This window comes from Ascaphus truei, chromosome 19 (assembly GCF_040206685.1).
Source record: "Ascaphus truei isolate aAscTru1 chromosome 19, aAscTru1.hap1, whole genome shotgun sequence".
Taxonomy (NCBI): domain Eukaryota; kingdom Metazoa; phylum Chordata; class Amphibia; order Anura; family Ascaphidae; genus Ascaphus; species Ascaphus truei.
In genome coordinates this window covers 22,206,912-22,220,964 of record NC_134501.1, presented here as the reverse complement: position 1 = coordinate 22,220,964, position 14,053 = coordinate 22,206,912, and the positions used below count along the sequence as shown (strand labels likewise).

The window sequence follows — 14,053 nt, the reverse complement described above, 5'->3', positions numbered from 1 at the left end:
GCAGCTTCACAAGCAAACCTGTGTTACAAAGGTCACACCTACCCACGGATCTGTGTGTTACACATATACACAGCTCTGCGTGTTACACATATACACAGCTCTGCGTGTTACACATATACACAGCTCTGCGTGTTACAGGTGCATGCTGCTCTGCGTGTTACAGATATACACTGCTCCGCGTGTTACACATATACACAGCTCTGCGTGTTACAGGTGCATGCTGCTCTGCGTGTTACAGATATACACTGCTCCGCGTGTTACACATATACACAGCTCTGCGTGTTACAGGTGCATGCTGCTCTGCGTGTTACAGATATACACTGCTCCGCGTGTTACACATATACACAGCTCTGCGTGTTACAGGTACACACTGCTCTGCATGTTACAGATATACGCTGCTCTACGTGTTACACATATACACAGCTCTGCGTGTTACAGGTGCATGCTGCACTGCGTGTTACACATATACACAGCTCTGCGTGTTACAGGTACACACCGCTCTGCATGTTACAGATATACACAGCTCTGCGTGTTACAGGTGCATGCTGCACTGCGTGTTACACATATACACAGCTCTGCGTGTTACAGGTACACACCGCTCTGCATGTTACAGATATACGCTGCTCTGCGTGTTACAGATATACACAGCTCTGCGTGTTACAGATATACACAGCTCTGCGTGTTACAGATACACACAGCTCCGCGTGTTACACATATACACAAATCTGCGTGTTACAGGTGCATGCCGCTCTGCGCGTTACAGGTACACACCGCACTGCGTGTTACAGATATACACTGCTCTGCATGTTACACATATACACCGCTCTGCATGTAACACATACACACGGATCTGCGTGTAACACATACACACGGCTCTGCGTGTTACATATACACACTGCTCTGCGTGTTACCCATATAAACTGCTCTGCTTGTTACATATACATACGGCTCAGCATGTTACACCTACACATGGCTCTGCATGTTACAGATATACACTGCTCCGCGTGTTACACATATACACAGCTCTGCATGTTGAACGTACACACTGCTCTGCATATAAGACTTACACACGGCTCTGCTTGTTACACATACACACGGCTCTGCGTGTTACAGATACACACGGCTCTTCATGTTACACATACACACGGCTCTGCATGTTGCAGATACACACAACTCTGCATGTTACAGATACACACGGCTCTGCGTGTTACACATACACACTGCTCTGCATGTTACAGATACACACGACTCTGCGTGTAACACATACACACTGTTATGCGTCTTACAGATACACACTGCTCTGCATGTTGCACGTACACATGGCTCTGCGTGTTACACATACACACTGCTCTGCGTGTTACAGATACACACTGCTCTGCATGTTGCATGTATACACGGCTCTGCGTGTAAAACATACACACTGCTCTGCATGTTACACATACACACTGCTCTGCATGTTACACATACACACTGCTCTGCATGTTACAGATACGGCTCTGCGTGTTACACATACACACGGCTCTGCGTGTTACACACACACTGCTCTGCGTATTACAGATACACACTGCTCTGCATGTTGCACGTATACACGGCTCTGCGTGTTACAGATACACATGGCTCTGTGTGTTAGATACGGCTCTGCGTGTTACAGATACGGCTCTGCGTGTTACAGATACACACTGCTCTGCATGAACACATGGCTCTGCGTGTTACACATACACACTGCTCTGCGTGTTACACGTACACACGGCTCTGCGTGTTACGCGTACACACTGCTCTGCGTGTTACGCGTACACACTGCTCTGCGTGTTACGCGTACACACTGCTCTGCGTGTTACGCGTACACACTGCTCTGCGTGTTACGCGTACACACTGCTCTGCGTGTCGCAGATACACACTGCTCTGCGTGTCGCACATACACACTGCTCTGCGTGTCGCACATACACACTGCTCTGCGTGTCGCACATACACACTGCTCTGCGTGTTACAGATACACGCTGCTCTGCGTGTTACAGGTACACGCTGCTCTGCGTGTTACAGATACACACGGCTCTGAGTGTTACACATACACACTGCCCTGCGTGTTACACGTACACACTGCTCTGCGTGTTACAGATACACACGGCTCTGAGTGTTACACATACACACTGCTCTGCGTGTTACACGTACACACTGCTCTGCGTGTTACACGTACACACTGCTCTACGTGTTACACGTACACACTGCTCTACGTGTTACACGTACACACTGCTCTGCGTGTTACAGATACACACGGCTCTGAGTGTTACACATACACACTGCTCTGCGTGTTACACATACACACTGCTCTGCGTGTTACACATACACACTGCTCTGCGTGTTACACATAGACACTGCTCTGCGTGTTACACATACACACTGCTCTGCGTGTTACACATACACACTGCTCTGCGTGTTACAGATACACAAGGCTCTGAGTGTTACACATACACACTGCCCTGCGTGTTGCACATACACACTGCAGGTCTCCTCAGGAGTTGCGGGGTTAATTCTTGTCCCCGCCTCCCCGACCTGACGTACTTTCTGCACGTGATGTACCAACAGGGCCTCATTAGCATCTCTTCACTGATTGGTCACTATGCAGCATGCATACAATGTGACCCATTGGATGCTGTGAGCAGGGCTGACCAGTGGGTGTGGTTGTGTCATGCTTGTGTGACCCGCAACAGCGAGGGTACACGTGCAGCCAGGCGAGGTGCGCGCGCGTTTACCTGTCCTGTTCAGCTGACCCCTAATATAACGTCACCTTATTCACGTGTGACATGTATGTAAATGTGACGTTCCCTTTGTGTCCTGCAGATGTGGAAGTGGCTCTGACATCATGGCGTTGGCTCCTCCCACTACGCAGCGCGTGCTCCTGGGGTTTAAAGATGCTGCTCTGGAAGACGAAGCTTCTTCATGGGACGTGAGCAAGATCGGGGGCCTGCCGGTGAGAGCAGGGCTGTGTTCTGATTGGATATTATTATTTTTTTTGAATACTTAATTAAAACAATTCGTTTATTATTGAGAAAAGAGAATCGAAACTTTTTGTTTAGTACAAAATGAAGTATCAAAAAATATTCCATAAAAATGACTGGTGCAATGCATGTTCCATACCCAAACAATAACTCATATCTGCACCAGCTGGCAAGGCATCATGCCCCCTGGGCAATTATACTAATCATACTGGGCAAGCTGCCCGCCTATCTGAACAAGCGCCTCACCTCTACCGCACACAGCTCTTATCACCTGAGATCTGACTCCGAAAGATTGTTCATGGTTCCAAGGTTCAGCGAAGTATCCAGCCGCTCCTCTTACCGTGCACCCCAAAACTGATTACTACCAATGGCAATTAGTCCGACCCAAGCAACTAAACGTAAACCTTCCACCCCCATGCTCTTCGTCACTGCTGTTATGTGACCCATTCCTGCTCTGTCCATGTGCCTAACTCCTGTCACACGCGCCTTCCCCCTGTCACACGCGCCTTACTGCTTTCACACGCGGCATATACATGTCACGCGCTCGTTCCTCCTGTCGCACGCGCTCGTTCCTCCTGTCGCATGCGCTCGTTCCTCCTGTCGCATGCGCTCGTTCCTCCTGTCGCACACGCTCCTTCCTCTTGTCGCACGCGCCTGCCTCCCGTTGCACGCTCCTTCCTGTCACTCGCGCGCCTTCCTCCTGTCGCACGCACGCCTTCCTCCTGTCGCACGCGTGCCTTCCTCCTGTCACACTCAATGACCGTCAGACACACAAAGTCCCCCAAAGGAATGTAAAAAAGTGCAGAAAAACGCTTCAAGCTTCTAGTTCACGTGTCCTCACAAGGCGGAGAAATGTCGCTCTCCGCAGTGACCGACGCATGGCGTGTTCTCACGTGGAAGCCACGGCTCTGGCCGACGTTTCGGACACTGCTGGTTGTGAGGATATTTCAACTATAAGTTTGAAGTGTTTTTTTGTGCGGACTTTGCGTGTCTTACTGTGACTGCGTGTGACGTGTAACGTGTCCCATGCGTGACCCAGGTATGGGGGGATATTGAAGATGCATTATGCCGGTTATTAGTTTTTATGGTGTAATATATTTTGCTAATTCATATTCTCGATAGTAAATGGATTCCCCTGGTATTATGAAGGATTTTGGGAGGATGAAGCCTGTTGGGTCCCAGGGAACACCAGCACCCATCACATGGGATATCTGAGCAATAAGTGGTTATATTGTAAGACGCCATTTTGTATAATTAGATTACAATGTGACTGGTGCTGCGTCACTTCTCATCCTTGTAAAGGACCCATTATATCCGAGTTTAAATGTAATTCTTTATTATTATTACTCGTGTTATACTCGGCACTGCACATCGTTGATGTAGAAGTAAATTGGGAAAATGCTTCGCTTCCCAACAGAGCTGACACTCTAATTGCCGGAACCTGATGTATAAAAGTAATATTTTTTTAAATGATTAAATGAACATATTTACTGCCAGAAGTGTGTGTCTGTGTGCGTGTGTGTATATAGATCTAGATAGATGTGTGTGTATATGTATATATGTAATACAGAGAGGTGTGTGTGTGTGTGTGTATATAGACAAAGAGAGAGTGGTGTGTGTTTGTGTGTATATAGATAGGTCTTGTGTGTATAACCTGGTGACGTCTCTCCCCGTCCCGGACAGGACGCCCCTCCCCAGGTGTTGCTGATCTCCCCATCCTGCGGGCTGTGCTCCTCGGCCCTCTCGCATGTTGTACAGGTGTACTGCCCCCTGGAAGGCTCGCCGTTTCACCGTGTCATTCACGTGTTTGCGTGTAGCAGGAAGCCGTGCTGGGGGAAGAACGAGAGGTAACTGACCCCCAGTCTGCACCCCGCACTGCGAGGCTTCCAGCGCTGAACCCCCAGTCTGCATCTCGCACTGTGAGGCTTACAGCGCTGAACCCCCAGTCTGCACCATGCACTGCGAGGCGTCCGGCGCTGAACCCCCAGTCTGCACCTCGCACTGCGAGGCTTACAGCGCTGAACCCCCAGTTTGCACCATGCACTGCGAGGCGTCCGGCACTGAACCCCCAGTCTGCACCTCGCACTGCGAGGCTTACAGCGCTGAACCCCCAGTCTGCACCTCGCACTGCGAGGCGTCCGGCGCTGAACCCCCAGTCTGCACCTCGCACTGCGAAGCTTACAGCGCTGAACCACCAGTCTGCACCATGCACTGCGAGGCTTACAGCGCTGAACCCCGTCTGCACCTCGCACTGCGAGGCTTACAGCGCTTAACCCCCAGTCTGCACCTCGCACTGTGAGGCGTCCGGCGCTGAACCCCCAGTCTGTACCTTGCACTGCGAGGCTTACAGTGCTGAACTCCCAGTCTGCACCATGCACTGCGAGGCGTCCGGCGCTGAACCCCCAGTCGGCACCTCACACTGCGAGGCGTCCGGCGCTGAACCCCCAGTCGGCACCCCGCACTGCGAGGCGTCCAGCGCTGAACCCCCAGTCTACACCTTGCACTGCGAGGCTTACAGCGCTGAACCCCCAGTCTGCACGTCGCACTGCGAGGCTTACAGTGCTGAACCCCCAGTTTGCACCTCGCACTGCGAGGCTTACAGCACTGAACCCCCAGTCTGCACCTCGCACTGCGAGGCTTACAGCGCTGAACCCCCAGTCTGCACCTTGCACTGCGAGGCGTCCGGCGCTGAACCCCCAGTCTGCACCTCGCACTGCGAGGCTTACAGTGCTGCACCCCCAGTCTGCACCCCGCATTGCGAGGCGTCCGGCGCTGAACCCCCAGCCGGCACTGCGAGGCGTCCGGCGCTGAACCCCCAGTCTGCACCTTGCACTGCGAGGCTTACAGCGCTGAACCCCCAGTTTGCACCTCGCACTGCGAGGCGTCCGGCGCTGAACCCCCAGTCTGCACCCCGCACTGCGAGGCTTCCGACGCTGAACCCCCAGTCTGCACCATGCACTGCGAGGCTTACAGCGCTGAACCCCCAGTCTGCACCCCGCACTGCAAGGCGTCCGACGCTGAACCCCCAGTCTGCACCCCGCACTGCGAGGCTTCTAGCGTTGAACCCCCAGTCTGCACCTTGCACTGTGAGATGTCCTGAGCTGAACCCCCAGTCTGCACCTCGCAATGCGAGGCGTCCGGCGCTGAACCCCCAGTCTGCACCTCGCACTGCGAGGCGTCCGGCGTTGAACCCCGAGTCTGCACCCCGCACTGCGAGGCGTCCGGCGCTGAACCCGCAGTCTGCACCTCGCACTGCGAGGTGTCTGGCGCTGAACCCCCAGTCTGCACCCCGCACTGCGAGGTTTCCGATGCTGAACCCCCAGTCTGCACCCCGCACTGCGAGGCTTCCGGCGCTGAACCCCCAGTCTGCACCTCGCACTGCAAGGCTTCCGACGCTGAACCCCCAGTCTGCACCCCGCACTGCGAGGCTTCAAGCACTGAACCCCCACTCTGCACTGCGAGGCTTCCAGTGCTGAAGGAGTTAAAGGGCTGGTCTGAGTAATGCAGATAATGGGTGGGAGCGGTGCCGGGGGGGGGGGGGGGGGGGGTGGGGTGCAGATAATGAGGGGAACTGCTGTGGGGATGATGACCCCATTTTACGAGGGATGTCTGCATTTACTTTCACCGTTCTGATTGTCCTCACAGGCTTCTGGGGTCATCAGCGGAGCTCTCGGGCTTTTGGGGGTGATTTTGCCTTTTTATGCTTTCCATGAGAATCATTGATAAGCCCCTGTCTGTCTCCCCCCAATCTCCTCCCCCCCCTCGCTTCCCCTTCTCCCCCCGCTTCCCCTTCTCCCCCCCCTCGCTTCCCCTTCTCCCCCCCTCGCTTCCCCTTCTCCCCCCCCCTCGCTTCCCCTTCTCTCCCCCCCCTCGCTTCCCCTTCTTCCCCCCCTCGCTTCCCCTTCTCCCTCCGCTTCCCCTTCTCCCCCCCACCCGCATCCCCTTCTCCCCCCCACCCGCATCCCCTTCTCCCCCCCCTCGCTTCCCCTTCTCTCCCCCCCTCGCTTCCCCTTCTCTCCCCCCCTCGCTTCCCCTTCTCTCCTCCCCCTCGCTTCCCCTTCTCTCCCCCCCACCTCGCTTCCCCTTCTCTCCCCCCCAACTCGCTTCCCCTTCTCTCCCCCCCACCTCGCTTCCCCTTCTCTCCCCCCCCCCTCGCTTCCCCTTCTCTCCCCCCCCCTCGCTTCCCCTTCTCTCCCCCCCCCTCGCTTCCCCTTCTCTCCCCCCCCTCGCTTCCCCTTCTCTCCCCCCCCCCCCTCGCTTCCCCTTCTCTCCCCCCCCCCCTCGCTTCCCCTTCTCTCCCCCCCTCGCTTCCCCTTCTCTCCTCCCCCCACCTCTGCACAGTTGGGCAGTGTTACGATCCCAGGGCCTGGAGGTGCAGGAGTCACAGAAAAAGGAAACCCCATTACAGCAGGTACTCGTTACCTTCTTCACATGTACAGAGCTTCCCAAACCTCACAGGGCTCCTCTTCACATGTACAGAGCTTCCCAAACCTCACAGGGCTCCTTTTCACATGTACAGAGCTTCCCAAACCTCACAGGGCTCCTCTTCACATGTACAGAGCTTCCCAAACCTCACAGGGCTCCTCTTCACGTGTACAGAGCTTCCCAAACCTCACCGGTCTCTTCTTCACGTGTACACACTATTACATCCTGCAGTCAGTGGAGAATATAGTGACGGGATTTCACTGTTCTCTTTGTAGGAGGAGAATTTGGCCGCCACAGACTGGGGAGAAGATGCAGACAATTGGGGTCTGGATGGCGAGGAACCTGCTCCTCTCCTCACGTCACATGTCACACGCTGTCCCACCGTGTCACCACGCGCAGACTGTGTCTCCCAGCTCCAGGGTCTCTCCCTTGGTGACAGACCACGGCGCGCACAGTCCGGGCGTGGCTTGTTCCGGTCTTTTTATGTGGGCGTGGCGGAGGAGGAGGACTGCGTGGGAGCCGGAGACATCGGTCACGCTCAGCGGCTCCTCCGGGAGTACGAGCAGCGCGAAGGGATTCTGGGAGAGGAGCGGCTGTCAGAGAGGTGAGGAGGGGATTCTGGGAGAGGAGCGGCTGTCAGAGAGGTGAGGAGGGGATTCTGGGAGAGGAACGGCTGTCAGAGAGGTGAGGAGGGGATTCTGGGAGAGGAGCGGCTGTCAGAGAGGTGAGGAGGGGATTCTGGGAGAGGAGCGGCTGTCAGAGAGGTGAGGAGGGGGATTCTGGGAGAGGAGCGGCTGTCAGAGGTGAGGAGGGGATTCTGGGAGAGGAGCGGCTGTCAGAGAGGTGAGGAGGGGATTCTGGGAGAGGAGCGGCTGTCAGAGAGGTGAGGAGGGGATTCTGGGAGAGGAGCGGCTGTCAGAGAGGTGAGGAGGGGATTCTGGGAGAGGAGCGGCTGTCAGAGAGGTGAGGAGGGGATTCTGGGAGAGGAGCGGCTATCAGAGAGGTGAGAAGGGGATTCTGGGAGAGGAGCGGCTATCAGAGAGGTGAGAAGGGGATTCTGGGAGAGGAGCGGCTGTCAGGTGAGGAGGGGATTCTTTTCCCCCCTTCCCCGCAGCCTCTCCTCCCCCTGCCGTCTCTCCTCTCCCCCCCGCCGTCTCTCCTCTCCCCCCTGCCGTCTCTTCTCTCCCCCCCTGCCGTCTCTTCTCTCCCCCCTGCCGTCTCTCCTCTCCCCCCCTGCCGTCTCTCCTCTCCCCCCCTGCCGTCTCTCCTCTCCCCCCCTGCCGTCTCTCCTCTCCCCCCCTGCCGTCTCTCCTCTCCCCCCCTGCCGTCTCTCCTCTCCCCCCCTGCCGTCTCTCCTCTCCCCCCCTGCCGTCTCTCCTCTCTCGCCCCTGCCGTCTCTCCTCTCTCGCCCCTGCCGTCTCTCCTCTCTCGCCCCTGCCGTCTCTCCTCTCTCGCTCCTGCCGTCTCTCCTCTCTCGCCCCTGCCGGCTCTCCTCTCCCCCCTGCCATCTCTACTCTCCTCCTCCTGCTCACACTGACCTCCCCCCTCTGCTTGTGCTGACCTCTCCTCCCCCACCCAACCTCTCTGCTCTACCCCATGCTGGTGCTGAATCCCCATCACCCTCTCTGTTCTTGCTGACTTCTCCTGCCCCCCTGCTCTTGCTGACCTCCCCCCTCCCCCCCTGCTCTTGCTGACCTCCCCCCTCCCCCCCTGCTCTTGCTGACCTCCCCCCCTGCTCTTGCTGACTTCCCCCCTCCCTCTCTGCTCTTGCTGACCTCCCCCCTCCCTCTCTGCTCTTGCTGACCTCCCCCCTCCCTCTCTGCTCTTGCTGACCTCCCCCCTCCCTCTCTGCTCTTGCTGACCTCCCCCCTCCCTCTCTGCTCTTGCTGACCTCCCCCTCCCTCTCTGTTCTCGCTGACCTCCCCCCTCCCTCTCTGCTCTTGCTGACCTCCCCCCTCCCTCTCTGCTCTCGCTGACTTCCCCCGCGATCCCTGCTCTCGCTGACCTCCCCCCTCCCTCTCTGCTCTTTCTGACCTCTCCTCCCCCCCTGCTCTCGATTACATCCCCCCTCCCTCTCTGCTCTTGCTGACCTCCCTCCTCCCTCTCTGCTCTTGCTGACCTCCCCCCTCCCTCTCTGCTCTTGCTGACCTCCCCCTCCCTCTCTGTTCTCGCTAACCTCCCCCCTCCCTCTCTGCTCTTGCTGACCTCCCCCCTCCCTCTCTGCTCTTGCTGACCTCCCCTCTCCCTCTCTGCTCTTGCTGACCTCTCCCCAACCTGCTCTTGCTGACCTAACCCCCCCTGCTCTGGCTGACCTCCCCCCTCCCTCTCTGTTCTCGCTGACCTCCCCCCTCCCGCTCTGCTCTCGCTGACCTCCCCCCTCCCTCTCTGCTCTCACTGACCTCCTCCCTCCCTCTCTGCTCTTGTTGACCTCCCCCCTCCCTCTCTGCTCTCGCTGACCTACCCCTCCCTCTCTGCTCTTGCTGACCTAACCCCCCCTGCTCTCTCTGACCTCCCCCCTCCCTCTCTGCTCTCACTGACCTCCCCCCTCCCTCTCTGCTCTTGCTGACCTCCCCCCTCCCTCTCTGCTCTCGCTGACCTACCCCTCCCTCTCTGCTCTTGCTGACCTAAATCCCCCCTGCTCTCTCTGACCTCCCCCTCCCTCTCTGCTCTCACTGACCTCCCTCTCTGCTCTCGCTGACCTCCCCCCTCCCTCTCTGCTCTCGCTGACCTCCCCCCTCCCTCTCTGCTCTCAGTGACCTCCCCCCTCCCTCTCTGCTCTCGCTGACCTCCCCCCTCCCTCTCTGCTCTCGCTGACCTCCCCCCTCCCTCTCTGCTCTCGCTGACCTCCCCCCTCCCTCTCTGCTCTCGCTGACCTCCCCCCTCCCTCTCTGCTCTCGCTGACCTCCCCCCCCCTGCTCTGGCTGACCTCCCCCCCTCCCTCTCTGCTCTCGCTGACCTCCCCCCTCCCTCTCTGCTCTCGCTGACCTCCCCCCCTCCCTCTCTGCTCTCGCTGACCTCCCCCCTGCCCCCCCTGCTCTGGCTGACCTCCCCCCTCCCTCTCTGATCTCGCTGACCTCCCCCCCTGCTCTGGCTGACCTCCCCCCCTCCCTCTCTGCTCTCGCTGACCTCCCCCCTCCCTCTCTGCTCTCACTGACCTCCCCCCTCCCGCTCTACTCTCGCTGACCTCCCCCTGCCTCCCCTGCTCTGGCTGACCTCCCCCCTCCCTCTCTGCTCTCGCTGACCTCCCCCCCCTGCTCTGGCTGACCTCCCCCCTCCCTCTCTGCTCTGGCTGACCTCCCCCCCCTCCCTGTCTGGTCTCGCTGACCTCCCCCCTCCCTCTCTGCTCTCGCTGACCTCCCCCCCCTGCTCTGGCTGACCTCCCCCCTCCCTTTCTGCTCTGGCTGACCTCCCCCCCTCCCTCTCTGGTCTCGCTGACCCCCCCCCCCCTGCTCTGGCTGACCTCCCCCCTCCCTTTCTGCTCTGGCTGACCTCCCCCCTCCCTCTCTGGTCTCGCTGACCTCCCCCTCCCTCTCTGGTCTCGCTGACCTCCCCCCTCCCTCTCTGCTCTCGCTGACCTCCCCCCCCCAGCTCTGGCTGACCTCCCCCCTCCCTTTCTGCTCTGGCTGACCTCCCCCCTCCCTCTCTGCTCTCGCTGACCTCCCCCCCCTGCTCTGGCTGACCTCCCCCCCTCCCTCTCTGCTCTCGCTGACCTCCCCCGCGGTCTCTGCTCTGTTCCCCGTGTCTCTCCGCGCAGCGCCGCAGCGAAAGGAGAGAGCGAGAAATACGAGAAGAGCGAAGTCCGGAGCCGGGACGTCTTGTTCCACAAATTCCTGAAGAAGATCTCGCCGTGCAGACAGCAAATTCTCAGGTCAGAGGTCACTGGCGACATGAACCCCGACACTGCGGAGGAGGAATACGTGAGGCGCGCCCGACATTACTTATTCATTAATGATCTGCCCTATAAATATTAACTCCTTCCGTGCTGGAGAGGCAGGTGCGGGTGTAACGCGCCCCTGTGCGCCGCGGCTGTACTCTGCCCCCTGTGTGCCTGCGGCTGTACTCTGCCCCCTGTGTGCCTGCGGCTGTACTCTGCCCCCTGTGTGCCTGCGGCTGTACTCTGCCCCCTGTGTGCCTGCGGCTGTACTCTGCCCCCTGTGCGCCGCGGCTGTACTCTGCCCCCTGTGCGCCGCGGCTGTACTCTGCCCCGTGTGTGCCTGCGGCTGTACTCTGCCCCCTGTGTGCCTGCGGCTGTACTCTGCCCCCTGTGTGCCTGCGGCTGTACTCTGCCCCCTGTGTGCCTGCGGCTGTACTCTGCCCCCTGTGTGCCTGCGGCTGTACTCTGCCCCCTGTGTGCCTGCGGCTGTACTCTGCCCCCTGTGTGCCTGCGGCTCTACTCTGCCCCCTGTGCGCCGCGGCTGTACTCTGCCCCCTGTGCGCCGCGGCTGTACTCTGCCCCCTGTGCGCCGCGGCTGTACTCTGCCCCCTGTGCGCCGCGGCTGTACTCTGCCCCCTGTGCGCCTGCGGCTGTACTCTGCCCCCTTTGCGCCGCGGCTGTACTCTGCCCCCTGTGCGCCGCGGCTGTACTCTGCCCCCTGTGCGCCGCGGCTGTACTCTGCCCCCTGTGCGCCGCGGCTGTACTCTGCCCCCTGTGCGCCGCGGCTGTACTCTGCCCCCTGTGCGCCGCGGCTGTACTCTGCCCCCTGTGCGCCGCGGCTGTACTCTGCCCCCTGTGCGCCTGCGGCTGTACTCTGCCCCCTGTGCGCCTGCGGCTGTACTCTGCCCCCTGTGCGCCTGTGGCTGTGCTCTGCCCCCTGTGCGCTGCGGCTGTGCTCTGCCCCCTGTGCGCCGCGGCTGTACTCTGCCCCCTGTGCGCCGCGGCTGTACTCTGCCCCCTGTGCGCTTGCGGCTGTACTCTGCCCCCTGTGCGCTGCGGCTGTACTCTGCCCCCTGTGCGCCGCGGCTGTACTCTGCCCCCTGTGCGCCGCGGCTGTACTCTGCCCCCTGTGCGCTTGCGGCTGTACTCTGCCCCCTGTGTGCTTGCGGCTGTACTCTGCCCCCTGTGCGCTGCGGCTGTACTCTGCCCCCTGTGTGCTTGCGGCTGTACTCTGCCCCCTGTGCGCTGCGGCTGTACTCTGCCCCCTGTGTGCTTGCGGCTGTACTCTGCCCCCTGTGCGCTTGCGGCTGTACTCTGCCCCCTGTGCGCTTGCGGCTGTACTCTGCCCCCTGTGCGCTTGCGGCTGTACTCTGCCCCCTGTGTGCTTGCGGCTGTACTCTGCCTCCTGTGCGCCGCGGCTGTACTCTGCCCCCTGTGCGCTGCGGCTGTACTCTGCCCCCTGTGCGCCGCGGCTGTACTGTGCCCCCTGTGTGCCTGCGGCTGTACTCTGCCCCCTGTGTGCTTGCGGCTGTACTCTGCCCCCTGTGCTCTGCCCCCTGTGCGCCGCGGCTGTACTCTGCCCCCTGTGTGCCTGCGGCTGTACTCTGCCCCCTGTGTGCTTGCGGCTGTACTCTGCCTCCTGTGCGCCGCGGCTGTACTCTGCCCCCTGTGCGCTGCGGCTGTACTCTGCCCCCTGTGCGCCGCGGCTGTACTGTGCCCCCTGTGTGCCTGCGGCTGTACTCTGCCCCCTGTGCGCCGCGGCTGTACTCTGCCCCCTGTACTCTGCCCCCTGTGCGCCGCGGCTGTACTCTGCCCCCTGTGCGCCGCGGCTGTACTCTGCCCCCTGTGGGCGGTAACCTGCACAGCGATGTATTTGACGCATCTCACAGTTAGGGGCTTGAATGATGTGACTGGGAACCTCTCCCCTTCTTCGTGTGTGTGTGTGTGTGTGTGTGTGTGTGTCTGTAGGGGTGTGTGTGTGTGTGTGTGTGTGTGTGTGTGTGTGTGTGTGTGTGTGTCTGTAGGGGTGTGTGTGTGTGTGTGTGTGTGTGTGTGTGTGTGTGTGTGTGTGTGTGTGTGTGTGTGTGTGTGTGTGTGTCTGTAGGGGTGTGTGTGTGTGTTGTGCTGTGTGTCGGGCTGTGTGTGCCTGTTCTATAAACCACTTTGTCCCCCCTTATACCACCCAGATACTCCTGGAACGGAGACCCTCTGTACATGAGACCTCCCCCCTCCGGCCCGGGCTCACAGACCCCGCCGTGTGCGCAGTGCGGAGGCCGCAGGGTGTTTGAGTTCCAGCTGATGCCGGCTCTCGTCAGTATGCTGCAGGGGGACGGCGCAGGTAGGACATTGTGTCACCGCTAATTAAACTGTCAAGAGTCACGGCTTCTGTGCCAGGTTCTTCCATGTGCCCGCTGCCCCTCACGCTGCCCGCTGGCCCTCACGCTGCCCGCTGCCCCTCACGCTGCCCGCTGGCCCTCACGCTGCCCGCTGGCCCTCACGCTGCCCGCTGCCCCTCACGCTGCCCGCTGGCCCTCACGCTGCCCGCTGGCCCTCACGCTGCCCGCTGGCCCTCACGCTGCCCGCTGGCCCTCACGCTGCCCGCTGCCCCTCACGCTGCCAGCTGGCCCTCACGCTGCCCGCTGCCCCTCACGCTGCCAGCTGGCCCTCACGCTGCCCGCTGGCCCTCACGCTGCCCGCTGCCCCTCACGCTGCCAGCTGGCCCTCACGCTGCCCGCTGCCCCTCACGCTGCCCGCTGGC

General features: G+C 59.9%; 1 protein-coding gene across 1 annotated transcript; it reads left to right on the top strand.

Annotated features, from left to right (window-relative positions):
- Positions 1-2,634: 2,634 nt before the first annotated feature.
- PDCD2L (programmed cell death 2 like) lies at positions 2,635-13,656 on the top strand. Its single transcript, XM_075577163.1, has 7 exons — positions 2,635-2,734; positions 2,839-2,968; positions 4,680-4,843; positions 7,338-7,407; positions 7,697-8,025; positions 11,176-11,289; positions 13,482-13,656. Exons 2-7 carry the CDS (start codon positions 2,861-2,863, stop codon positions 13,654-13,656), a joined length of 960 nt encoding a protein of 319 aa, XP_075433278.1. The 5' UTR covers positions 2,635-2,734; positions 2,839-2,860.
- Positions 13,657-14,053: the final 397 nt, after the last annotated feature.

Bases quoted from the DNA above. Each gene is read 5' to 3' on its own strand.
- PDCD2L (XM_075577163.1), top strand. From the start codon at position 2,861: ATGGCGTTGGCTCCTCCCACTACGCAGCGCGTGCTCCTGGGGTTTAAA. The intron at 2,969-4,679 runs GTGAGAGCAGGG...CGTCCCGGACAG, and splicing joins GCAAGATCGGGGGCCTGCCG to GACGCCCCTCCCCAGGTGTT. The intron at 4,844-7,337 runs GTAACTGACCCC...ACCTCTGCACAG, and splicing joins TGCTGGGGGAAGAACGAGAG to TTGGGCAGTGTTACGATCCC.